This window comes from Pseudophryne corroboree, chromosome 1 (genome assembly GCF_028390025.1).
Source record: "Pseudophryne corroboree isolate aPseCor3 chromosome 1, aPseCor3.hap2, whole genome shotgun sequence".
NCBI lineage: Eukaryota > Metazoa > Chordata > Amphibia > Anura > Myobatrachidae > Pseudophryne > Pseudophryne corroboree.
Window position 1 is genome coordinate 1,249,611,366 of NC_086444.1, and position 25,527 is coordinate 1,249,636,892.

Genomic DNA, 25,527 nt, shown 5'->3' on the forward strand with positions numbered 1-25,527 from the left:
GTGACTGGGAACCCCAATTAGTGCACCGCTTCGCTCGCCATGCTTCGGGCATGGTGCCTCACTCCGCTACCACTTAGATCGGCACAGATTACCGTTCCAATCATAGTCCACGTGGATCGTAAAGTATGGAAAAGTTCCCCAAAAGAACAAAAAGTTAAAACTCATGTCGACCTTTTCATGTGTCGACCATTTTCATGCGTTGACCATGTGTCCACGCCGACCATGTCAATGTCGACCAGTAGTGGTCGACCTAATGACTGTCGACCATAACATGGTCGACCATGGGAACGGATACCATTCAGGGCATGCCCGAGAGAATAGGAAAGAGAAGGGGGCCAAGCAGGGAGAATATGGAAACCGTGTCACTGGCCTCAATGCTGGGGGTGTGAAAAGTGAGGCTACAGCTGTAACAACCCGTTACATGGGTCTTCTTGGTAATGGTGTGCAAGTTCTTCCTCTTCACACCTTGTGGGTCTCTTGGTATCAGTGCCTCCACCCAAATCTCAACATGACGATCTTTTTCTGGGAAGTGTTTGGGTCCGGAACACCAGAGGGAGACACCAACATGTACTTAGATCCCCCTTCCCCCCAGGTGACTGTATCACACAGATATGTTGCAAAAGCCACCCTGGCACATTTATTAAAAGGGTCTAAACTAATACGAGTTATGGTAGACCTACCTTTGTTAAATCTTTCTCTTTGAAGTCCGTAGGGTCCACAGGGATACCATGGGGTGTAGGTGAGGACTAAAAAGGTATACAGGGGAGGATTTTGTCTTTGACTGTATATAAAGGGCCCTGTGAGCCCTGAGTAATAGAGATATCCACTGACTGAGAGGAGAAATCTGCTGTAACATCCTGTGTGATGTGAGTGGTTCTCAGCACATTCTATCTCGCCTTTACAACGAGTGCATCCATATCCTGCGTTCAGCAGTATTGCGCAAAATGCTATTCCATTTACCGGCTGTCCTGGAGCGAACTTAACATCTCCAAGCTCCGCCCTCTGCCAGCTACCGTGCAGCGCCTGGTCCATGGTGAGTGACCAGAGGCGACCAGACAACACCAACCAGGAGGTGTGGCCACAGCTTGTCTACGCGAGGTACCAATCAGAGGAACCTGGTGATGGCAGCAAAGTACCCGCCCACTGCGCAGTGGAAGGAGTCAGTAATAGGCAGTTACAGGGAATACCCTATTGGCTCATGGGAATAAACAAGTCTGCGATCTCTTGGCGCAGGCAGCGAGCTGCATCCGGTCACAGATATAAAAAAGCCAATTACACGTTACTCCGTCTCACAGGGCGCGTACGCGCTATCTGCACCACATACAGGAGACCGGCATGTAACAAGCAGAACACAGCGTATGTAACACGCACGCTCCTCTGCGGACCCTTCACAAAGGGGAACAACAATCTCCAAGCCCAGGCAGAATTACACAATAACTAATATGAAAATGGTTTTATTCAGTGATCTACACATCTCACAGGAGCCCAGACACACAATGATGCAGTATGACAATATAATCCATGGTGGTCAGTGACGCAGGAGGGGAGGCAGCAAGGCAGCGACATCAGGTGCAGCCAACCACAGAACACGTAGACGTCCCGCTGTATCACCGTTACTCTAGCACCCCGGCCAGGGGTCCTGCCGCGTCTTCCGGCTCAGGAATGAGATCTTCCGTGCCATCTCAGAGTTATAGATGCGCTTACAGGTCTCATATTTGATCCTCCTTTTCTTAATACACGGCTTCTCGTAATAACGTCTCTGCTTCACTTCCTCAATGATCCCGTCAGTAGTAAGGATCCTGCGTGTAAAGAGAGAGGTGATCAGTCTACGCCAGATCCCCAAATATGAGACCACAACGCAATCTGCAGCCAATATGAGTTACCACTGAGCTCCATGCTAGCAATCCGTCCGAGGACTGGTACCTATAGTACTTGCCTACAGCACACCACAGGCACGGTCACTGAGGTAGCAGGTAATACGCCATATAAGGAGATTTATTGTAGACTTACAGTGGTTAAATCTCTTTCTGCGAGGTACACTGGATTCCACAGGGAATAACATTGGGGTGTAGAGTTGGATCTTGATCCGAGGCACCAACCGGCTAAAGCTTTGACTGTTCCCAGGATGCATTGCACCACCTCCTCTATAGCCCCGCCTCCAGGCACTGGAGCTCAGTTTTGTTAACCAGTCCAATGCAGTAGCAGGTACTAGAGACGGCAGATGTTAGTCACATAGAACCACGTTCTCACAACAGGAGAAGGGACCAGCGGCTAATGCCATACAAACCCAAAGAAGCTAAGTGCGTCAGGGTTGGCGCCCTGTGGAGCCCAGTGTACCTCGCAGAAAGAGATTTAACCATGGTAAGTTCTTACCATAAAATAGGATTTTAAATTACCTACCCGTAAATCCTTTTCTCGTAGTGCGTAGAGGATGCTGGGGTCTATTTTAGTACCATGGGGTATAGATGGGTCCTTTGGGAGCCACTGGCACTTTAAGAGTTTAATAGTGTGGGCTGGCCCCTCCCCCTATGCCCCTCCTACCAGACTCAGTCTAGAAACTGTGCCCGAGGAGACGGACATACTTAGAGAGAAGGAAAACACAGTGGTGTGATTCACACCAGCTCACACATATAAAAAAGGAAAGCCAAACTAACCAACTTGGAACAATTCAGCAATGACTGAAACAACAATACTGAACCAAGTAACAAATGAAGCACTGGGTGGGCGTCCAGCATCCTCTACAGACTACGAGAAAAGGATTTACCGGTAGGTAATTAAAATCCTATTTTCTCTTACGTCCTAGAGGATGCTGGGGTCCATTTTAGTACCATGGGGATGTACCAAAGCTCCCAGAACGGGAGGGAGAGCGCTGAGGTTCCTGCAGAATGGATTGACCAAACTTTAGGTACTCAGACCAAGTAGCTGCTCGGCAAAGCTGTAAAGCCAAGCCACCCAGGAAGAACCCACCTTACGAGTAAAGTGGGCCTTAACAGATTTTGGACACAGCAATCCTGCCGTAGAATAAAAGCATGCTGGATAGTGAACCTGATCCAGCGAGAAATCGTCTGCTTAGAAGCAGGACACCCAACCTTGTTGAGATCATAAAAGGACAAATAAAGCATCCGACTTCCTGTGATGAGAAGTTCTCTTCACGTAAATTTTCAAAGCCCTCACCACATCCAAGGACTTTGAGGTAATTGAGGAGTCAGTAGCCACTGGCACCACAATAGGTTGGTTGATATGAAAAGCTGACACAACCTTTGGAAGAAATTGCCGACGCGTTCTGAGCTCAGCTCTATCTTCATGGAAAATCAAGTAGGGGCTCTTGCCTGACAATGCCCTTAACTCTGACACACGTCTAGCAGATGCTAATGCCAACAGTGTGACAGCCTTCCAAGTAAGAAACTTGACGTCCACCTCCTGCAAAGGTTCGAACCAATCCGAATGCAGGAAGTGCAGCACCACATTAAGATCCCAAGGTGCCGTAGGAGGCACAAAGAGTGGTTGGATGTGCAGAATCCCTTTCAAGAATGTCTGAACCTCGGGGAGGGTAGCCAACTGTTTCTGGAAGAAAATGGACAAGGCAGAAATCTGGACCTGTATGGAGCCCAAGCATAAGCCTACATCCACACCTGCTTGCAGAAAGAGGGGAAACCGTTCCAGTTGAAACTCCACCGCTAGAAACTTCTTGGATTCACACCAAGACACATACTTTTTCCAAATCCGATGGTAATGTTTACACATAACTCCCTTCCTAGCCCGTATCAGGGTAGGAATTAATTTTTCTGGAATGCCCTTCCGAGCTAAGATCTGTCATTGAACCTCCATGCCGTCAAACGTAGCCGCGGTAAGTCTTGACAGGCGAACGGCCCCTGTTGCAGAAGGTCATCGCGAAGAGGACTCGGATCATCCAGGAGTAATTCCAGAAGATCCGCGTACTAAGCCCTCCTTGGCCAGTCCGCAGCAATGAGGATCGCCTGTACTCGTGTTCTTTTTATTAGTTTTAGAAACCATGGGATGAGTGAAAGTGGAGGGAACACATACACTGACTGGAACACCCATGGAGTAAACGGTGTGTGCACCGCCACTGCCTGTGGGTCTCTCGACCTGGAACAGTACCTCCGAAGCTTCTTGTTGAGGCGAGAGGCCATCATGTCTACCTGACGTACTCCCCATCGGCTTGTCACCTCTGCGAACACCTCCGGGTGGAGGCCCCATTCTCCTGGATGGAGATCGTGTCTGCTGAGGAAGTCTGCTTCCCAGTTGTCCACTCCCAGAATGATGATTGCTGACAGCGCCACCGCGTACTTTTCTGCCCAGGGGAGGAGTCTTGTTACCTCTGACATTGCGGCTCTGCTCTTCGTTCCGCCCTGTCGGTTTATGTAGGACACCGTCGTTACATTGTCCAACTGAACCTGAATGGCCTGATCTTGCAGAAGATGTGCCACTTGTAGAAGTTCGTTGTAAATGGCCCTTAGTTCCAGAACGTTTATTGGAAGGAGAGATTCCTGACTGGACCACCTTCCTTGGATGTTTTCCCCTTGGGTGACTGCTCCCCAACCTCTGAGACTTGCATCCGTGGTTAGAAGGATCCAATTCTGAATCCCGAACCTGCGGCCCTCGAGTAGGGGAGAAGTTTGCAGCCACCAGAAGAGCGAAATTCTGGCATTTGGTGACAGACAAATCCGCCGGTGCATGTGAAGATGCGACCCCGACTATCTGTCGAGAAGATCCAGTTGGAAGGACCTCACATGGAATCTTCCATACTGTAGAGCCTCGTAGGAGGCAACCATCTTCCCCAGAAGGCGAATGCACTGATGAACCGATATCCAGGCTTGCTTCAGGATATCCCGTACCATTGATTGAATCACCAACGCTTTCTTCACTGGTAGAAACACCGTCTGCACTTCCATGTCGAGTATCATCCCCAGAAAAGGCAGTCTCCTTGTCGGCTCCAAATACGACTTTGGAAGGTTTAGGATCCACCCATGATCCTGGGAGTAGTTGAGTGAGCAATACTCTGCAACAACCTCTCCATGGAAGATGCTTTTATCAGCAGATCGTCCAGGTATGGAATTATGTTCACTCCCTGTCTGAGGAGTAGTAGCATCATCTCTGCCATGACCTTGGTGAACACCCCCGGTGCTGTGGAGAGGCCAAAAGGAAGTGCCTGGAACGGATATTGATAATCCAGTAACGCAAATCGGAGGTAAGCCTGGTGAGGCGGCCAGATCGGAATATGAAGATATGCATCCTTGATATCCAGGGATACCAGGAATTCCCCCTCCTCCAGACCTGAGATCACCGCTCTCAGAGACTCCATCTTGAATTTGAATTCCCTCACGTAGGAGTTCAAGGACTTTAGGTTTAATATCGGACTTACCGAACCTTCCGGTTTCGGCACCACAAATAGGTTTGAGTAAAAACCCTTGTGTATTAGGAGAGGTGGAACTGGAACAATAACATTTGTTCGGACCAATTTTTGAATGGCTTCCTGCAGGATAGCACTTTCTGTCAGCGAAACTGGTAAGCCTGATTAGGAGAATTCCTGAAACTCCAGTCTGTAGCCCAGAGTAACAATGAATGTCACCCAGGGGTCCAGGGATGATGATGCCCAGACGTGACTGAAATCTTTTATTCTCGCTCCCACCTGCCCGATCACCAAGCTGGGAGATACACAGTCATGCTGAAGATTTTGAGGAAGCGCAACCTGGTTTCTGTTCCTGAGAACCTGTTGGTGCAGGTTTTTTGGATTTTCCCCAACCACCCTTGAAGAAGGTGGAAGGGGATTTGGATTTTTTAAATTTTGCGGTCCGAAAGGACTGCATTGTAGACGTAGGATAATATTTCCTAGTCGGTGGTGCTGTTGAGGGAAGGAAGGTCGACTTACCCGCAGTTGCCGTGGAGATCCACGCATCCAATGCATCCCCAAACAGAGCCTGACCTGTGAAGGGTAGGTTCTCCACACTTTTCTTGGATTCTGCATCCGCAGTCCATTGGCGTAGCCAGAGTCTTCTGCGTGCTGAGACCACCATGAAAGTAGTCCTTGCATTCAGCATTTCAAGGTCTTTCATGGCCTAAACCATGAACCCAGCAGAATCCTGTATGTGACACAAAAACAATTCAATGTCACTCCTATCTATAGTATCTAAGTCCTCTAGTAATGTGCCTGACCACTTTACTATGGCTTTAGAAATCCATGCACAAGCAACAGTGGGCCGTAAAGCCACGCCTGTAGCAGTGTAGAGAGATTTGAGCGTAGTCTCAATCTTGCAGTCAGCCGGCTCCTTTAGGGCGGTTGAACCAGGGACAGGTAAAACCACCTTCTTTGACAACCTGGATACAGAAGCGTCTACTGTAGGTGGGTTTTCCCTCTTTCTATCCTCTTCAGGGAAAGGAAAAGCAATGAGAATTCTTTTAGGGATCTGGAATTTTTTCTCTGGGTTTTCCCAGGATTTTTCAAATAAAGAGTTTAGCTCTTTAGAAGCCGGGAAGAACAGCGAGGATTTCTTATTTTCTGTAAAATAAGATTCCTGTTCTGGCTCAGGTACCTTCTCAGTAATATGCTTCAATCATCAGCTGCGCCCCCTTAGCAAGGTAGGCATCTTCCCTGCATATCCCCATCACCGTCCCCTGTATCAGAGTCGGAGTCCGTGTCAACCTGCATTATTTGGGCAAGTGTACATTTTTTAGGGTATGTAGGTGGGGTACGGGAGGAAGTAGGAGCTGAATGCTGCAAACCCTCCACAGATTTTCTCAAAAACGGTGTCTCTTTCTCATTATGTGACATCCTTGATGAAATCTGGGATATCATTCCCCTTAAAGAGTCCACTCATGAGGGTTCCGATTCAGAAGGTTGGGAAAGCACATTGCAGTCCTGAGTACATGGAATAGACTCCTCAGGAGAAGATACACACTCTGCAGCACAGGACACAGAGCCCTTATAAATGGTAATGTGAGATATATACACTTACACACACACACACACACCAGGGACGTGCGGTGATCTAAATGGCTCAGGAGGCACTGGCTAGCACCAGTGCCTGATTTACAGGCAATGTATGAGCCAAAGGGTACATCTGGGCATTATATACAGGTGCAGCAGTATAAACTCCTGGAAATTTGCTGAGTTTTGATCAGAGATGTGCGGAAAAGAAAGACAGGCGAGGCACTGCCTCACCTGCCATAGACTTTTTACTACACAGTTTTGGCTTTAAAAATGATTAGAATAATACAAAGAAGATATTTCAAACATATTCTTTGTATTTTTCATATACTTTATACAGTCAAAACTCTGGCTCGAATGATAGTATGACAGGAAAGGCTCTGCCTCACCTGCCTCACCCCACCGCACGTCACTGACACACACACACAGGAAAAATAAGAATTTACTTACCGATAATTCTATTTCTCAGAGTCCGTAGTGGATGCTGGGGTTCCTGAAAGGACCATGGGGAATAGCGGCTCCGCAGGAGACAGGGCACAAAAAGTAAAGCTTTAGGATCAGGTGGTGTGCACTGGCTCCTCCCCCTATGACCCTCCTCCAAGCCTCAGTTAGGATACTGTGCCCGGACGAGCGTACACAATAAGGAAGGATTTATGAATCCCGGGTAAGACTCATACCAGCCACACCAATCACACTGTAGAACCTGTGATCTGAACCCAGTTAACAGTATGATAACAGCGGAGCCTCTGAAAGATGGCTCACAACAATAATAACCCGATTTTTGTAACTATGTACAAGTATTGCAGATAATCCGCACTTGGGATGGGCGCCCAGCATCCACTACGGACTCCGAGAAATAGAATTATCGGTAAGTAAATTCTTATTTTCTCTATCGTCCTAGTGGATGCTGGGGTTCCTGAAAGGACCATGGGGATTATACCAAAGCTCCCAAACGGGCGGGAGAGTGCGGATGACTCTGCAGCACCGAATGAGAGAACTCCAGGTCCTCCTTAGCCAGGTTATCAAATTTGTAGGATTTTACAAACGTGTTTGCCCCTGACTAAATAGCCGCTCGGCAAAGTTGTAAAGCCGAGACCCCTCGGGCAGCCGCCCAAGATGAGCCCACCTTCCTTGTGGAATGGGCATTTACATATTTTGGCTGTGGCAGGCCTGCCACAGAATGTGCAAGCTGAATTGTATTACCCATCCAACTAGCAAAAGTCTACTTAGAAGCAAGAGCACCCAGTTTGTTGGGTGCATACAGGATAACAGCAAGTCAGTTTTCCTGACTCCAGCCGTCCTGGAACCTATATTTTCAGGGCCCTGACCACATCTAGCAACTTGGAGTCCTCCAAGTCCCTAGTAGGCGCAAGACACCACAATAAGCTGGTTCAGGTGAAACACTGACACCACCTTAGGGAGAGAACTGGGGACGAGTCCGCAGCTCTGCCCTGTCCGAATGGACAAACAGATATGGGCTTTTTTGAGAAAAAAAACCACCAATTTGACACTCGCCTGGTCCAGGCCAGGTCCAAGAGCATGTTCACTTTTCATGTGAGATGCTTCAAATCCACAGATTTGACTGGTTTTAAACCAATGTGTTTTGAGGAATCCCAGAACTACGTTGAGATCCCACAGTGCCACTGGAGGCACAAAAGGGGGTTGTATATGCAATACTCCCTTGACAAACTTCTGGACTTCAGGAACTGAAGCCAATTCTTTCTGGAAGAAAAATCGACAGGGCCGAAATTTGAACCTTAATGGACCCCAATTTGAGGCCCATAGACACTCCTGTTTGCAGGAAATGCAGGAATCGACCGAGTTGAAATTTCTTCGTGGGGCCTTCCTGGCCTCACACCACGCAACATATTTTCGCCACATGTGGTGATAATGTTGTGCGGTCACCTCCTTTCTGGCTTTGACCAGGGTAGGAATGACCTCTTCCTGAATGCCTTTTCCCTTAGGATCCGGCGTTCCACCGCCATGCCGTCAAACGCAGCTGCGGTAAGTCTTGGAACAGACATGGTACTTGCTGAAACAAGTCCCTTCTTAGCGGCAGAGGCCATAAGTCCTCTGTGAGCATCTCTTAAAGTTCCGGGTACCAAGTCCTTCTTGGCCAATCCGGAGCCATGAGTATAGTTCTTACTCCTCTACGTCTTATAATTCTCAGTACCTTAGGTATGAAAAGCAGAGGATGGAACACATACACCGACTGGTACACCCACGGTGTTACCAGAACGTCCACAGCTATTGCCTGAGGGTCTCTTAACCTGGCGCAATACCTGTCCCGTTTTTTGTTCAGACGGGACGCCATCATGTCCACCTTTGGTAATTCCCAACGGTTTACAATCATGTGGAAAACTTCCCCGTGAAGCTCCCACTCTGCCGGGTGGAGGTCGTGCCTACTGAGGAAGTCTGCTTCCCAGTTTCCATTCCCGGAATGAAACACTGCTGACAGTGCTATCACATGATTTTCCGCCCAGCGAAAAGTCCTTGCAGTTTTTGCCACTGCCCTCCTGCTTCTTGTGCCGCCCTGTCTATTTACGTGGGCGACTGCCGTGATGTTTTATCCCACTGGATCAATACCGGCTGACCTTGAAGCAGAGGTCTTGCTAAGCTTAGAGCATTATAAATTTACCCTTAGCTATATTTATGTGGAGAAAAGTCTCCAGACTTGATCACACTCCCTGGAAATTTTTTCCTTGTGTGACTGCTCCCCAGCCTCTCGGGCTGGCCTCCGTGGTCACCAACATCCAAAACTGAATGCCGAATCTGCTGCCCTCTAGAAGATGAGCACTCTGTAACCACCACAGGAGAGACACCCTTGTCCTTGGATATAGGGTTATCCGCTGATGCATCTGAAGATGCGATCCGGACCATTTGTCCAGCAGATCCCACTGAAAAGTTCTTGCATGAAATCTGCCGACTGGAATTGCTTCGAAGGAAGTCACCATTTTTTTTTACCATGGCCCTTGTGCAATGATGCACTGATTTTAGGAGGTTCCTGACTAGCTCGGATAACTCCCTGGCTTTCTCTTCCGGGAGAAACACCTTTTTCTGGACTGTGTCCAGAATCATCCCTAAGCACAGGAGACTTGTTGTCGGGATCAGCTGCGATTTTGGAATATTTAGAATCCACCCCTGCTGTTGTAACAGTATCCGAGATAGTGCTACTCCGACCTCCAACTGTTCCCTGGACTTTGCCCTTATCAGGAGATCGTCCAAGTAAGGGATAATTAAGACGCCTTTTCTTCGAAGAAGAACCATCATTTCGGCCATTACCTTGGTAAAGACCCGGGGTGCCGTGGACAATTCAAACGGCAGCGTCTGAAACTGATAGTGACAGTTCTGTACCACGAACCTGAGGTACCCTTAGTGATAAGGGCAAATTTGGGACATGGAGGTAAGCATCCCTGATGTCTCGGGACACCATATAGTCCCCTTCTTCCCGGTTCGTTATCACTGCTCTGAGTGACTCCATCTTGATTTGAACCTTTGTAAGTGTTCAAATTTTTTTAGATTTAGAATAGGTCTCACCTAGCCTTCTGGCTTCAGTACCACAATATAGTGTGGAATAATACCCCTTTTCTTGTTGTAGGAGGGGTAATTTAATTATCACCTGCTGGGAATACAGCTCGTGAATTGTTTCCCATACTGCCTCCTTGTCGGAGGGAGACCTTGGTAAAGCAGCCTTCAGGAGCCTGCGCAGGGGAAACGTCTCGACATTCCAATCTGTACCCCTGGGATGCTACTTGTAGGATCCAGGGGTCCTGTACGGTCTCAGCGTCATGCTGAGAGCTTGTCAGAAGCGGTGGAACGCTTCTGTTCCTGGGAATGGGCTGCCTGCTGCAGTCTTCTTCCCTTTCCTCTATCCCTGGGCAGATATGACTCTTATAGGGACGAAAGGACTGAGGCTGAAAAGACGGTGTCTTTTTCTGCAGAGATGTGACTTAGGGTAAAAACGGTGGATTTTCCAGCAGTTGCCGTGGCCACCAGGTCCGATGGACCGACCCCAAATAACTCCTCTTCCTTTATACGGCAATACACCTTTGTGCCGTTTGGAATCTGCATCACCTGACCACTGTCGTGTCCATAAACATCTTGTGGCAGATATGGACATCGCACTTACTCTTGATGCCAGAGTGCAAATATCCCTCTGTGCATCTCGCATATATAGAAATGCATCCTTTAAATGCTCTATAGTCAATAAAATACTGTCCCTGTCAAGGGTATCAATATTTTTAGTCAGGGAATCCGACCAAGCCACCCCAGCTCTGCACATCCAGGCTGAGGCGATCGCTGGTCGCAGTATAACACCAGTATGTGTGTATATACTTTTTATGATATTTTCCAGCCTCCTGTCAGCTGGCTCCTTGAGGACGGCCCTATCTATAGACGGTACCGCCACTTGTTCTGATAAGCGTGTGAGCGCCTTATCCACCCTAAGGGGTGTTTCCCAACGCGCCCTAACTTCTGGCGGGAAAGGGTATACCGCCCATATTTTCTATCGGGGGGAACCCACGCATCATCACACACTTCATTTAATTTATCTGATTCAGGAAAAACTACGGTAGTTTTTTCACATCCCACATAATACCCTCTTTTGTGGTACTTGTAGTATCAGAAATATGTAACACCTCCTTCATTGCCCTTAACGTGTGGCCCTAATAAGGAATACGTTTGTTTATTCACCGTCGACACTGGATTCAGTGTCCCTGTCTGTGTCTGTGTCGACCGACTAAAGTAAACGGGCGTTTTAAAACCCCTGACGGTGTTTTTGAGACGTCTGGACCGGTACTAATTGTTTGTCGGCCGTCTCATGTCGTCAACCGACCTTGGCGCGTGTTGACATTATCACGTAATTCCCTAAATAAGCCATCCATTCCGGTGTCGACTCCCTAGAGAGTGACATCACCATTACAGGCAATTGCTCCGCCTCCTCACCAACATCGTCCTCATACATGTCGACACACACGTACCGACACACAGCACACACACAGGGAATGCTCTGATAGAGGACAGGACCTACTAGCCCTTTGGAGAGACAGAAGGAGAGTTTGCCAGCACACACCAAAAACGCTATAATTATATAGGGACAACCTTATATAAGTGTTTTCCCTTATAGCATCTTTTTTATATATTTCTAACGCCAAATTAGTGCCCCCCCTCTCTGTTTTAACCCTGTTTCTGTAGTGCAGTGCAGGGGAGAGCCTGGGAGCCTTCCCTCCAGCCTTTCTGTGAGGGAAAATGGCGCTGTGTGCTGAGGAGATAGGCCCCGCCCCTTTTTCGGCGGCCTCGTCTCCCGCTCTTAACGGATTCTGGCAGGGGTTAAATATCTCCATATAGCCCCCGGAGGCTATATGTGAGGTATTTTTAGCCAAAAAAGGTTTTCATTTGCCTCCCAGGGCGCCCCCCTTCCAGCGCCCTGCACCCTCAGTGACTGCCGTGTGAAGTGTGCTGAGAGGAAAATGGCGCACAGCTGCAGTGCTGTGCGCTACCTTAAGAAGACTGAGGAGTCTTCTGCCGCCGATTCTGGACCTCTTCTCGTTTCAGCATCTGCAAGGGGGCCGGCGGCGAGGCTCCGGTGACCATCCAGGCTGTACCTGCGATCGTCCCTCTGGAGCTAATGTCCAGTAGCCAAAGAAGCCAATCCATCCTGCACGCAGGTGAGTTCACTTCTTCTCCCCTAAGTCCCTCGTTGCAGTGATCCTGTTGCCAGCAGGACTCACTGTAAAATAAAAAACCTAAGCTAAACTTTTCTAAGCAGCTCTTTAGGAGAGCCACCTAGATTGCACCCTTCTCGGCCGGGCACAAAAATCTAACTGAGGCTTGGAGGAGGGTCATAGGGGGAGGAGCCAGTGCACACCACCTGATCCTAAAGCTTTACTTTTTGTGCCCTGTCTCCTGCGGAGCCGCTATTCCCCATGGTCCTTTCAGGAACCCCAGCATCCACTAGGACGATAGAGAAATGTCAGACAGTTTCCCCCAGAGTACCTGCAGAGAGTCACAGAGTGCTGGATCCGCTCTGAGGAGAAGCCCCACCCCCTGTAATGGCACGGCTTCCCGCACACAATGATTATACTGGTCTGAGGTGTTTAGTGCTAACAGCAGTATTAGCCCCTGTTAGCCACATTACCAGTGTTAGGATGAACGCGCTGGCCCAGGACGCCCCTCAGCCGCGTCTACAGTAACCTGTTGCTGAGCCTTCATGGAGCGCAGCCTGTTACAGAGCTGCGCTCCCACCCTTATGCCGCCATTCCCGCCAGCAACCCGTTAACCGGGCTGCTGGCGTTGAACTCACCACTCTTATTTCTTCTGGCTCTGTTAGGGGGTGGCGGCCGTGCTGCGGGAGTGAGCAGTCGCCTCGTGGGCTTGCGATCACCCCCCTCAGGAGCTCAGTGTCCTGTCAGCGGAGATAGAGAACTATTAACTTCTAGAGTTGGTTCTTACTCCCCCCCACCCCCCAAGTCCCACAAAGCAGAGAGACTGTCGCCAGCAGCCTTCCTGTACCTAACACTCTTAGAATAACAACAAAACTAGAAGAACTCCTAGGAGCTCCCCTAGCTGTGACCGGCTCCACCGGGCACATTTTCTAAACCGAGTCTGGTGGGAGGGGCATAGAGTGAGGAGCCAGCCCACACTATTAAACTCTTAAAGTGCCAGTGGCTCCCAAAGGACCCAACTATACCCCATGGTACTAAATGGACTCCAGCATCCTCTGGGACGTAAGAGAAATACCAAAAGAGTATATCCTGTGAAACACTATATTAGGAAAACCCTGACGCACGGAGCCCCCTCAGGTTACAGAATATAGGGATAGCAGTAGGAGTGAGATACACGGAATAGAGATCACACAGCAGCTATATGCACACACAGACACACACACACACAGTCACATGTACAATGCAGAAATTACACATAACAATAAAACTGCACTGGACTAGCAATACTACATAGAGCTATGTATGTATACAGATATAACAATGCACAGTATAGACTGGATGTATATCACAGGGTACTTGTACTAAATATCCCTGTAGTAATGTTCTTGTTCTTAACACTGTCTAAATGACATGTATTCTACATGAGTGGCCTGTAAATACACAGCGCTGAGGAGACAGGCGGCTTTACAGAGGAGGCATTACCCAGCAGTCCCAGGATCAGCGCAGCTCTGTGTAATGGCGCCCAAACGCTGACAGGGAGTGAGGGAGAGAGAGAGATGCAGCTCTAGGGCGGGAACATTTGCAGTAAATGGTGCCTGGGGCTGTGGGAGGAGCTACAGATCAGAGCCCTATCCCTTTACTGGACTTCACCACCTGGTACTGCAGGGCCTTAGTAATATGGGTTTTTATGGAATCCGACCTGTGACATTGCCCTGGTGGTCTAGTGGGGTCCCTGTACGGCCAGTGTCCACGCCAGCACGCGCAGTCCTTCTCCTAGAGACCACGCCGGATCACAATTTCCAGTGGGTCCGCCTGGGGGACCCTCTTATCTCCTCCCTTGATGTGGCCACGTGATCCAGGAGAGCAGCGGCAAGTGTGTGTGCCTTGAAGTTACCGGGGCCCTCAGCTGTAAGTACCCGGCAACCAGGGCGCGGGAGTATACATCGCCGCTGGGGGAGGTGAGGGAGCCGCAGCACGATATGTCAGTGTGACATATAGCATCTAGAGCCTGTGCTGCGGCCCTTGAAGTCTTCTTTGTTCTCAGAAAAGCTCTTTTCAGCGCTGCCCAGCGCAGCCCCCTGTTACCTGCCTGCACTGCAGACACCAACTTACACACTGAGCTCCAGTGCCTGGAGGCGGGGATATAGAGGAGGCGGTGCAATGCATCCTGGGAACAGTCCAAGCTTGAGCCTGTTGGTGCCCCGGATCAAGATCCAACTCTACACCCCGATGTTATTCCCTGTGAAATATCAGTGTACCCTACTGCAGAAAAGGATATCTGGGAACTAGAAAAGGTTCAGAGGCGGACGACCAACTAATTAAGTAGTGTTCACGCTAGGGTGTTTTAGCAGCGCGCTGCCTGATTTTTTAAGGGCAAAATCCGCCCTGCCCTTTCTGCGGTGCCTTGCTAAAACAGCTGTCCAATTCCTGCCTACGGGAGAGAGCTTGAGGTAAGCCCAGTACCTCCGTAGATGCTGGGCATGCCCCCAACAGTGACGCCGCCCACGACCCCTGTAGTAATGTTTGTGGGCCGCACCGCCCACATAAATGACGTTCGCTGGCCATGTGCCCCAATTTGCATGGCCACTTCCCCTTTCTGGCCGTGTGCGCACACACACATGCCCCCACAGTCCGGCGAACTCTACAGTTTCTAGAGAGAACACTAATTAAAGGGATGGAGACGCTTGCAAGGCTAGGCATGTTTACACTGGAAAAGAGTAGACTAAGAGGGGACATGATTAACATTTACAAATATACACTGCTCAAAAAAATAAAGGGAACACTAAAATAACACATCCTAGATCTGAATGAATTAAATATTCTTATTAAACACTTTGTTCTTTACATATTTGAATGTGCTGACAACAAAATCACACAAAAATTATCAATAGAAAATAAGAATTTACTTACCGATAATTCTATTTCTCGGAGTCCGTAGTGGATGCTGGGGTTCCTGAAAGGACCATGGGGAATAGCGGCTCCGCAGGAGACAGGGCACAAAAAGTAAAGCTTTCCGATCAGGTGGTGTGCACTGGCTCCTCCCCCTATGACCCTCCTCCAAGCCTCAGTTAGGTACTGTGCCCGGACGAGCGTACACAATAAGGAAGGATCTTGAATCCCGGGTAAGACTCATACCAGCCACACCAATCACACCGTACAACTTGTGATCTGAACCCAGTTAACAGTATGATAACAGAGGAGCCTCTGAAAGATGGCTTCCTAAACAATAACCCGAATTAGTTAACAATAACTATGTACAATTATTGCAGATAATCCGCACTTGGGATGGGCGCCCAGCATCCACTACGGACTCCGAGAAATAGAATTATCGGTAAGTAAATTCTTATTTTCTCTATCGTCCTAGTGGATGCTGGGGACTCCGTCAGGACCATGGGGATTATACCAAAGCTCCCAAACGGGCGGGAGAGTGCGGATGACTCTGCAGCACTGAATGAGAGAACTCCAGGTCCTCCTTAGCCAGAGTATCAAATTTGTAAAATTTTACAAACGTGTTCTCCCCTGACCACGTAGCTGCTCGGCAAAGTTGTAATGCCGAGACCCCTCGGGCAGCCGCCCAAGATGAGCCCACCTTCCTTGTGGAGTGGGCCTTTACAGATTTAGGCTGTGGCAGGCCTGCCACAGAATGTGCAAGTTGGATTGTGCTACAGATCCAACGAGCAATCGTCTGCTTAGACGCAGGAGCACCCATCTTGTTGGGTGCATACAATATAAACAACGAGTCAGATTTTCTGACTCCAGCTGTCCTTGTAATATATATTTTTAATGCTCTGACAACGTCCAGTAACTTGGAGTCCTCCAAGTCACTTGTAGCCGCAGGCACTACAATAGGCTGGTTCAGATGAAATGCTGACACCACCTTAGGGAGAAAATGCGGACGAGTCCGCAGTTCTGCCCTGTCCGAATGGAAAATCAGATATGGGCTTTTGTAAGATAAAGCTGCCAGTTCTGACACTCTCCTGGCCGAAGCCAGGGCTAGTAACATGGTCACTTTCCATGTGAGATATTTTAAATCCACCTTTTTTAGTGGTTCAAAACAATGAGATTTTAGAAATTCCAAAACCACATTGAGATCCCACGGTGCCACTGGAGGCACCACAGGAGGCTGTATATGCAGCACTCCCTTAACAAAGGTCTGGACTTCAGGGACTGAAGCCAATTCTTTTTTGAAAGAAAAATCGACAGGGCCGAAATTTGAACCTTAATAGATCCCAATTTGAGACCCATAGACAATCCTGATTGCAGGAAATGTAGGAATCGACCCAGTTGAAATTCCTCCGTTGGAGCACTCCGATCCTCGCACCACGCAACATATCTTCGCCAAATGCGGTGATAGTGTTGCACGGTTACTTCCTTCCTTGCTTTAATCAAAGTAGGAATGACTTCTTCCGGCATGCCTTTTTCCTTTAGGATCCGGCGTTCAACCGCCATGCCGTCAAACGCAGCCGCGGTAAGTCTTGAAACAGACAGGGACCTGCTGAAGCAAGTCCCTCCTTAGAGGTAGAGGCCACGGATCTTCCGTGATCATCTCTTGAAGTTCCGGGTACCAAGTCCTTCTTGGCCAATCCGGAACCACTAGTATCGTTCTTACGCCTCTTTGCCGTATAATTCTCAATACTTTTGGTATGAGAGGCAGAGGAGGAAACACATACACCGACTGGTACACCCAAGGCGTTACCAGCGCGTCCACAGCTATTGCCTGCGGATCTCTTGACCTGGCGCAATACCTGTCCAGTTTTTTGTTGAGGCGAGACGCCATCATGTCCACCATTGGTCTTTCCCAACGGGTTACCAGCATGTGGAAGACTTCCGGATGAAGTCCCCACTCTCCCGGGTGAAGGTCGTGTCTGCTGAGGAAGTCTGCTTCCCAGTTGTCCACTCCCGGGATGAACACTGCTGACAGTGCTATCACATGATTCTCTGCCCAGCGAAGAATCCTTGCAGCTTCTGCCATTGCACTCCTGCTTCTTGTGCCGCCCTGTCTGTTTACATGGGCGACTGCCGTGATGTTGTCCGACTGGATCAACACCGGTTTTCCTTGAAGCAGAGGTTCTGCCTGGCTTAGAGCATTGTAGATTGCTCTTAGTTCCAGAATGTTTATGTGAAGAGACGTTTCCAGGCTCGTCCACACTCCCTGGAAGTTTCTTCCTTGTGTGACTGCTCCCCAGCCTCTCAGGCTGGCGTCCGTGGTCACCAGGATCCAATCCTGTATGCCGAATCTGCGGCCCTCCAATAGATGAGCACTCTGCAACCACCACAGAAGAGATACCCTTGTCCTTGGAGACAGGGTTATCCGCTGGTGCATCTGAAGATGCGACCCTGACCATTTGTCCAACAGATCCCTCTGGAAAATTCGTGCATGGAATCTGCCGAATGGAATTGCTTCGTAAGAAGCCACCATTTTTCCCAGGACTCTTGTGCATTGATGTACAGACACCTTTCCTGGTTTTAGGAGGTTCCTGACAAGCTCGGATAACTCCTTGGCTTTTTCCTCCGGGAGAAAAACCTTTTTCTGAACCGTGTCCAGAATCATCCCTAGGAACAGCAGACGAGTTGTCGGCATTAACTGGGATTTTGGAATATTCAGAATCCAGCCGTGCTGTTTTAGCACTTCTTGAGACAGTGCTAATCCCCTCTCTAGCTGTTCTCTGGACCTTGCCCTTATTAGGAGATCGTCCAAGTATGGGATAATTAATACGCCTTTTCTTCGAAGAAGAATCATCATCTCGGCCATTACCTTTGTAAAGACCCGAGGTGCCGTGGACAATCCGAACGGCAGCGTCTGAAACTGATAGTGACAGTTTTGTACAACGAACCTGAGGTACCCCTGGTGTGAGGGGTAAATTGGAACGTGGAGGTACGCATCCTTGATGTCCAAGGACACCATAAAGTCCCCTTCTTCCAGGTTCGCTATCACTGCTCTGAGTGACTCCATTTTGAACTTGAACTTCTTTATGTACAGGTTCAAGGACTTCAGATTTAGAATAGGTCTTACCGAGCCGTCCGGCTTCGGTACCACAAATAGAGTGGAATAATACCCCTTTCCCTGTTGTAGAAGAGGTACCTTGACTATCACCTGCTGAGAGTACAGGTTGTGAATGGCTTCCAAAACCGTCTCCCTTTCGGAGGGGGACGTTGGTAAAGCAGACTTCAGGAAACGGCGAGGCGGATCTGTCTCTAGTTCCAACCTGTACCCCTGAGATATTATCTGCAGGATCCAGGGATCTACCTGCGAGTGAGCCCACTGCGCGCTGAAATTCTTGAGACGACCGCCCACCGCCCCCGAGTCCGCTTGAGAAGCCCCAGCGTCATGCTGAGGCTTTTATAGAAGCGGGGGAGGGCTTCTGTTCCTGGGAAGGAGCTGCCTGTTGCTGTCTCTTCCCCCTTCCTCTGCCTCGTGGCAGATATGAATATCCCTTTGCTCTCTTGTTTTTAAAGGAACGAAAGGGCTGCGGTTGAAAAGTCGGTGTCTTTTTCTGTTGGGGAGTAGCTTGAGGTAAAAAGGTGGATTTCCCGGCTGTAGCCGTGGCCACCAAATCTGATAGACCGACTCCAAATAACTCCTCCCCTTTATACGGCAAAACTTCCATATGCCGTTTTGAATCCGCATCGCCTGACCACTGTCGCGTCCATAAAGCTCTTCTGGCCGAAATGGACATAGCACTTACCCGTGATGCCAGTGTGCAGATATCCCTCTGTGCATCACGCATATAAAGAAATGCATCCTTTATTTGCTCTAAAGACAGTAAAACATTGTCCCTGTCCAGGGTATCAATATTTTCAATCAGGGACTCTGACCAAGCTACTCCAGCACTGCACATCCAGGCTGACGCTATAGCTGGTCGTAGTATAACACCTGTATGTGTGTATATACTTTTTTGGATATTTTCCATCCTCCTATCTGCTGGATCTTTAAGTGCGGCCGTCTCAGGAGAGGGTAACGCCACTTGTTTAGATAAGCGTGTGAGCGCCTTGTCCACCCTAGGAGGTGTTTCCCAGCGCGCCCTAACCTCTGACGGGAAAGGGTATAAAGCTAATAACTTCTTTGAAATTAGCATCTTTTTATCGGGGGCAACCCACGCTTCATCACATACATCATTTAGTTCTTCTGATTCAGGAAAAACTATAGGTAGTTTTTTCACACCCCACATAATACCCTGTTTAGTGGTACCTGTAGTATCAGCTAAATGTAACGCCTCCTTCATTGCCAAAATCATATAACGTGTGGCCCTACTGGAAAATACGGTTGATTCGTCACCGTCGCCACTGGAATCAGTGCCTGTGTCTGGGTCTGTGTCGACCGACTGAGGCAAAGGGCGTTTTACAGCCCCTGACGGTGTTTGAGGCGCCTGGACAGGCACTAACTGATTGTCCGGCCGTCTCATGTCGTCAAACGACTGCTTTAGCGTGTTGACACTATCCCGTAATTCCATAAATAAAGGCATCCATTCTGGTGTCGACCCCCTAGGAGGTGACATCCCCATATTTGGCAATTGCTCCGCCTCCACACCAATATCGTCCTCATACATGTCGACACACACGTACCGACACACAGCAGACACACAGGGAATGCTCTTAACGAAGACAGGACCCCACTAGCCCTTTGGGGAGACAGAGGGAGAGTTTGCCAGCACACACCAAAAGCGCTATATATGACAGGGATAGCCTTATAATAAGTGCTCCCTTATAGCTGCTTTTATAATATAATTTTTGCCACTATTTTGCCCCCCCTCTCCTGTTTTACCCTGTTTCTGTAGTGCAGTGCAGGGGAGAGACCTGGGAGCCGTCCTGACCAGCGGAGCTGTGTAAGGAAAATGGCGCTGTGTGCTGAGGAGATAGGCCCCGCCCCTTTTTCGGCGGGCTCGTCTCCCGCTCTTTAGTGTATTCTGGCAGGGGTTAAATATCTCCATATAGCCCCCGGAGGCTATATGTGAGGTATTTTTTAGCCAAATAGGTTTTCATTTGCCTCCCAGGGCGCTCCCCTCCCAGCGCCCTGCACCCTCAGTGACTGCCGTGTGAAGTGTGCTGAGAGGAAAATGGCGCACAGCTGCAGTGCTGTGCGCTACCTTTAGAAGACTGAGGAGTCTTCTGCCGCCGATTCTGGACCTCTTCATGTTTCAGCATCTGCAAGGGGGCCGGCGGCGAGGCTCCGGTGACCATCCAGGCTGTACCTGTGATCGTCCCTCTGGAGCTGATGTCCAGTAGCCAAGAAGCCAATCCATCCTGCACGCAGGTGAGTTCACTTCTTCTCCCCTAAGTCCCTCGTTGCAGTGATCCTGTTGCCAGCAGGACTCACTGTAAAATAAAAAACCTAAGCTAAACTTTCTCTAAGCAGCTCTTTAGGAGAGCCACCTAGATTGCACCCTTCTCGGCCGGGCACAAAAATCTAACTGAGGCTTGGAGGAGGGTCATAGGGGGAGGAGCCAGTGCACACCACCTGATCGGAAAGCTTTACTTTTTGTGCCCTGTCTCCTGCGGAGCCGCTATTCCCCATGGTCCTTTCAGGAACCCCAGCATCCACTAGGACGATAGAGAAATCAAATTTATTAACCTATGGAGGTCTGTCTTTGGAGTCACCCCCAAAATTAAAGTGGAAAAACACACTACAGGCTGATCCAACTTTGATGTAATGTCCTTAAAACAAGTCAAAATGAGGCTCAGTAGTGTGTGTGGCCTCCACGTGCCTGTATGACCTCCCTACAACCCACACAAGTGGCTCAGGTAGTGCAGCTCATCCAGGATGGCACATCAATGCGAGCTGTGGCAAGAAGGTTTGCTGTGTCTGTCAGCGTAGTGTCCAGAGCATGGAGGCGCTACCAGGAGACAGGCCAGGACATCAGGAGACGTGAAGGAGGCCGTAGGAGGGCAACAAACCAGCAGCAGGACCGCTACCTCCGCCTTTGTGCAAGGAGGAACAGGAGGAACAGGAGGAGCACTGCCAGAGCCCTGCAAAATGACCTCCAGCAGGCCACAAATGTGCATGTGTCTACTGAAATGATCAGAAACAGACTCCATGAGGGTGGTATGAGGGCCCGACGTCCACAGGTGGGGGTTGTGCTTACAGCCCAACACCGTGCAGGACGTTTGGCATTTGCCAGAGAACACCAAGATTGGCAAAGTCGCCACTGGCGCCCTGTGCTCTTCACAGAGTCTGGAGATGTCAAGGAGAACATTCTACTGCCTGCAACATCCTCCAGCATGACCGGTTTGGCAGTGGGTCAGTAATGGTGTGGGGTGGCATTTCTTTGAGGGGCCGCACAGCCCTCCATGTGCTCGCCAGAGGTAGCCTGACTGCCATTAGGTACCGAGATGAGATCCGCAGACCCCTTGTGAGACCATATGCTGGTGCGATTGGCCCTGCGTTCCTCCTAATGCAAGACAATGCTAGACCTCATGTGGCTGGAGTGTGTCAGCAGTTCCTGCAAGATGAAGGCATTGATGCTATGGACTGGCCCGCCCGTTCCCCAGACCTGAATCCAATTGAGCACATCTGGGACATCATGTCTCGCTCCATCCACCAACGCCACGTTGCACCACAGACTGTCCAGGAGTTGGCGGATGCTTTAGTCCAGGTCCGGGAGGAGATCCCTCAGGAGACCATCCGTCACCTCATCAGGAGCATGCCCAGGCGTTGTAGGGAGGTCATACAGGCACGTGGAGGCCACACACACCACTGAGCCTCATTTTTACTTGTTTTAAGGACATTACATCAAAGTTGGATCAGCCTGTAGTGTGTTTTTCCACTTTAATTTTGAGTGCGACTCTGAATCCAGACCTCCATGGGTTAATAAATTTGATTCCCATTGATAATTTGTGTGATTTTGTGGTCAGCACATTCAACTATGTAAAGAACAAAGTATTTAATAAGAATATTTCATTCATTCAGATCTAGGATGTGTTATTTTAGTGTTCCCTTTATTTTTCTGAGCAGTATATAAGGGGACAATACACAGATATAGCGGGGGATCTGTTTTTGGGTTGATCAACACAGAGGACAAGCGGACACCCGCTTAGGTTAGAGGAGATTTCACACACAGAGACGGAAAATAAGAATTTACTTACCGATAATTCTATTTCTCGGAGTCCGTAGTGGATGCTGGGGTTCCTGAAAGGACCATGGGGAATAGCGGCTCCGCAGGAGACAGGGCACAAAAAGTAAAGCTTTAGGATCAGGTGGTGTGCACTGGCTCCTCCCCCCATGACCCTCCTCCAAGCCTCAGTTAGGTACTGTGCCCGGACGAGCGTACACAATAAGGAAGGATTATGAATCCCGGGTAAGACTCATACCAGCCACACCAATCACACTGTACAACCTGTGATCTGAACCCAGTTAACAGTATGATAACAGAGGAGCCTCTGAAAAGATGGCTCACAACAATAATAACCCGATTTTTGTAACTATGTACAAGTAATGCAGATAATCCGCACTTGGGATGGGCGCCCAGCATCCACTACGGACTCCGAGAAATAGAATTATCGGTAAGTAAATTCTTATTTTCTCTATCGTCCTAGTGGATGCTGGGGTTCCTGAAAGGACCATGGGGATTATACCAAAGCTCCCAAACGGGCGGGAGAGTGCGGATGACTCTGCAGCACCGAATGAGAGAACTCCAGGTCCTCCTTAGCCAGGGTATCAAATTTGTAGGATTTTACAAACGTGTTTGCCCCTGACTAAATAGCCGCTCGGCAAAGTTGTAAAGCCGAGACCCTTCGGGCAGCCGCCCAAGATGAGCCCACCTTCCTTGTGGAATGGGCATTTACATATTTTGGCTGTGGCAGGCCTGCCACAGAATGTGCAAGCTGAATTGTATTACACATCCAACTAGCAAAAGTCTGCTTAAAAGCAAGAGCACCCAGTTTGTTGGGTGCATACAGGATAACAGCAAGTCAGTTTTCCTGACTCCAGCCGTCCTGGAACCTATATTTTCAGGGCCCTGACCACATCTAGCAACTTGGAGTCCTCCAAGTCCCTAGTAGGCGCAAGACACCACAATAAGCTGGTTCAGGTGAAACACTGACACCACCTTAGGGAGAGAACTGGGGACGAGTCCGCAGCTCTGCCCTGTCCGAATGGACAAACAGATATGGGCTTTTTTGAGAAAAAAACCACCAATTTGACACTCGCCTGGTCCAGGCCAGGTCCAAGAGCATGTTCACTTTTCATGTGAGATGCTTCAAATCCACAGATTTGACTGGTTTTAAACCAATGTGTTTTGAGGAATCCCAGAACTACGTTGAGATCCCACAGTGCCACTGGAGGCACAAAAGGGGGTTGTATATGCAATACTCCCTTGACAAACTTCTGGACTTCAGGAACTGAAGCCAATTCTTTCTGGAAGAAAAATCGACAGGGCCGAAATTTGAACCTTAATGGACCCCAATTTGAGGCCCATAGACACTCCTGTTTGCAAGAAATGCAGGAATCGACCGAGTTGAAATTTCTTCGTGGGGCCTTCCTGGCCTCACACCACGCAACATATTTTCGCCACATGTGGTGATAATGTTGTGCGGTCACCTCCTTTCTGGCTTTGACCAGGGTAGGAATGACCTCTTCCTGAATGCCTTTTCCCTTAGGATCCGGCGTTCCACCGCCATGCCGTCAAACGCAGCTGCGGTAAGTCTTGGAACAGACATGGTACTTGCTGAAACAAGTCCCTTCTTAGCGGCAGAGGCCATAAGTCCTCTGTGAGCATCTCTTGAAGTTCCGGGTACCAAGTCCTTCTTGGCCAATCCGGAGCCATGAGTATAGTTCTTACTCCTCTACGTCTTATAATTCTCAGTACCTTAGGTATGAAAAGCAGAGGATGGAACACATACACCGACTGGTACACCCACGGTGTTACCAGAACGTCCACAGCTATTGCCTGAGGGTCTCTTAACCTGGCGCAATACCTGTCCCGTTTTTTGTTCAGACGGGACGCCATCATGTCCACCTTTGGTAATTCCCAACGGTTTACAATTATGTGGAAAACTTCCCCATGAAGTTCCCACTCTGCCGGGTGGAGGTCGTGCCTACTGAGGAAGTCTGCTTCCCAGTTTCCATTCCCGGAATGAAACACTGCTGACAGTGCTATCACATGATTTTCCGCCCAGCGAAAAGTCCTTGCAGTTTCTGCCATTGTCCTCCTGCTTCTTGTGCCGCCCTGTCTATTTACGTGGGCGACTGCCGTGATGTTTTATCCCACTGGATCAATACCGGCTGACCTTGAAGCAGAGGTCTTGCTAAGCTTAGAGCATTATAAATTTACCCTTAGCTATATTTATGTGGAGAAAAATCTCCAGACTTGATCACACTCCCTGGAAATTTTTTCCTTGTGTGACTGCTCCCCAGCCTCTCGGGCTGGCCTCCGTGGTCACCAACATCCAAAACTGAATGCCGAATCTGCGGCCCTCTAGAAGATGAGCACTCTGTAACCACCACAGGAGAGACACCCTTGTCCTTGGATATAGGGTTATCCGCTGATGCATCTGAAGATGCGATCCGGACCATTTGTCCAGCAGATCCCACTGAAAAGTTCTTGCATGAAATCTGCCGACTGGAATTGCTTCGAAGGAAGTCACCATTTTTACCAGGACCCTTGTGCAATGATGCACTGTTTTTAGGAGGTTCCTGACTAGCTCGGATAACTCCCTGGCTTTCTCTTCCGGGAGAAACACCTTTTTCTGGACTGTGTCCAGAATCATCCCTAAGCACAGGAGACTTGTTGTCGGGATCAGCTGCGATTTTGGAATATTTAGAATCCACCCCTGCTGTTGTAACAGTATCCGAGATAGTGCTACTCCGACCTCCAACTGTTCCCTGGACTTTGCCCTTATCAGGAGATCGTCCAAGTAAGGGATAATTAAGACGCCTTTTCTTCGAAGAAGAACCATCATTTCGGCCATTACCTTGGTAAAGAC

At 49.2% G+C, this 25,527-nt stretch overlaps 1 protein-coding gene across 1 annotated transcript in view; it reads right to left on the minus strand.

The window, feature by feature from the left end:
• Nucleotides 1–1,438: 1,438 nt before the first annotated feature.
• Nucleotides 1,439–25,527, minus strand: part of MRPS21 (mitochondrial ribosomal protein S21) — a 41,469-nt gene continuing 17,380 nt past the window's right edge. The window contains exon 3 of the mRNA XM_063954267.1: nt 1,439–1,799. Within this exon, the coding sequence (XP_063810337.1) occupies nt 1,619–1,799 (181 nt within the window). The 3' untranslated portion in view covers nt 1,439–1,618. The remainder of the gene's footprint in view (nt 1,800–25,527) is intronic.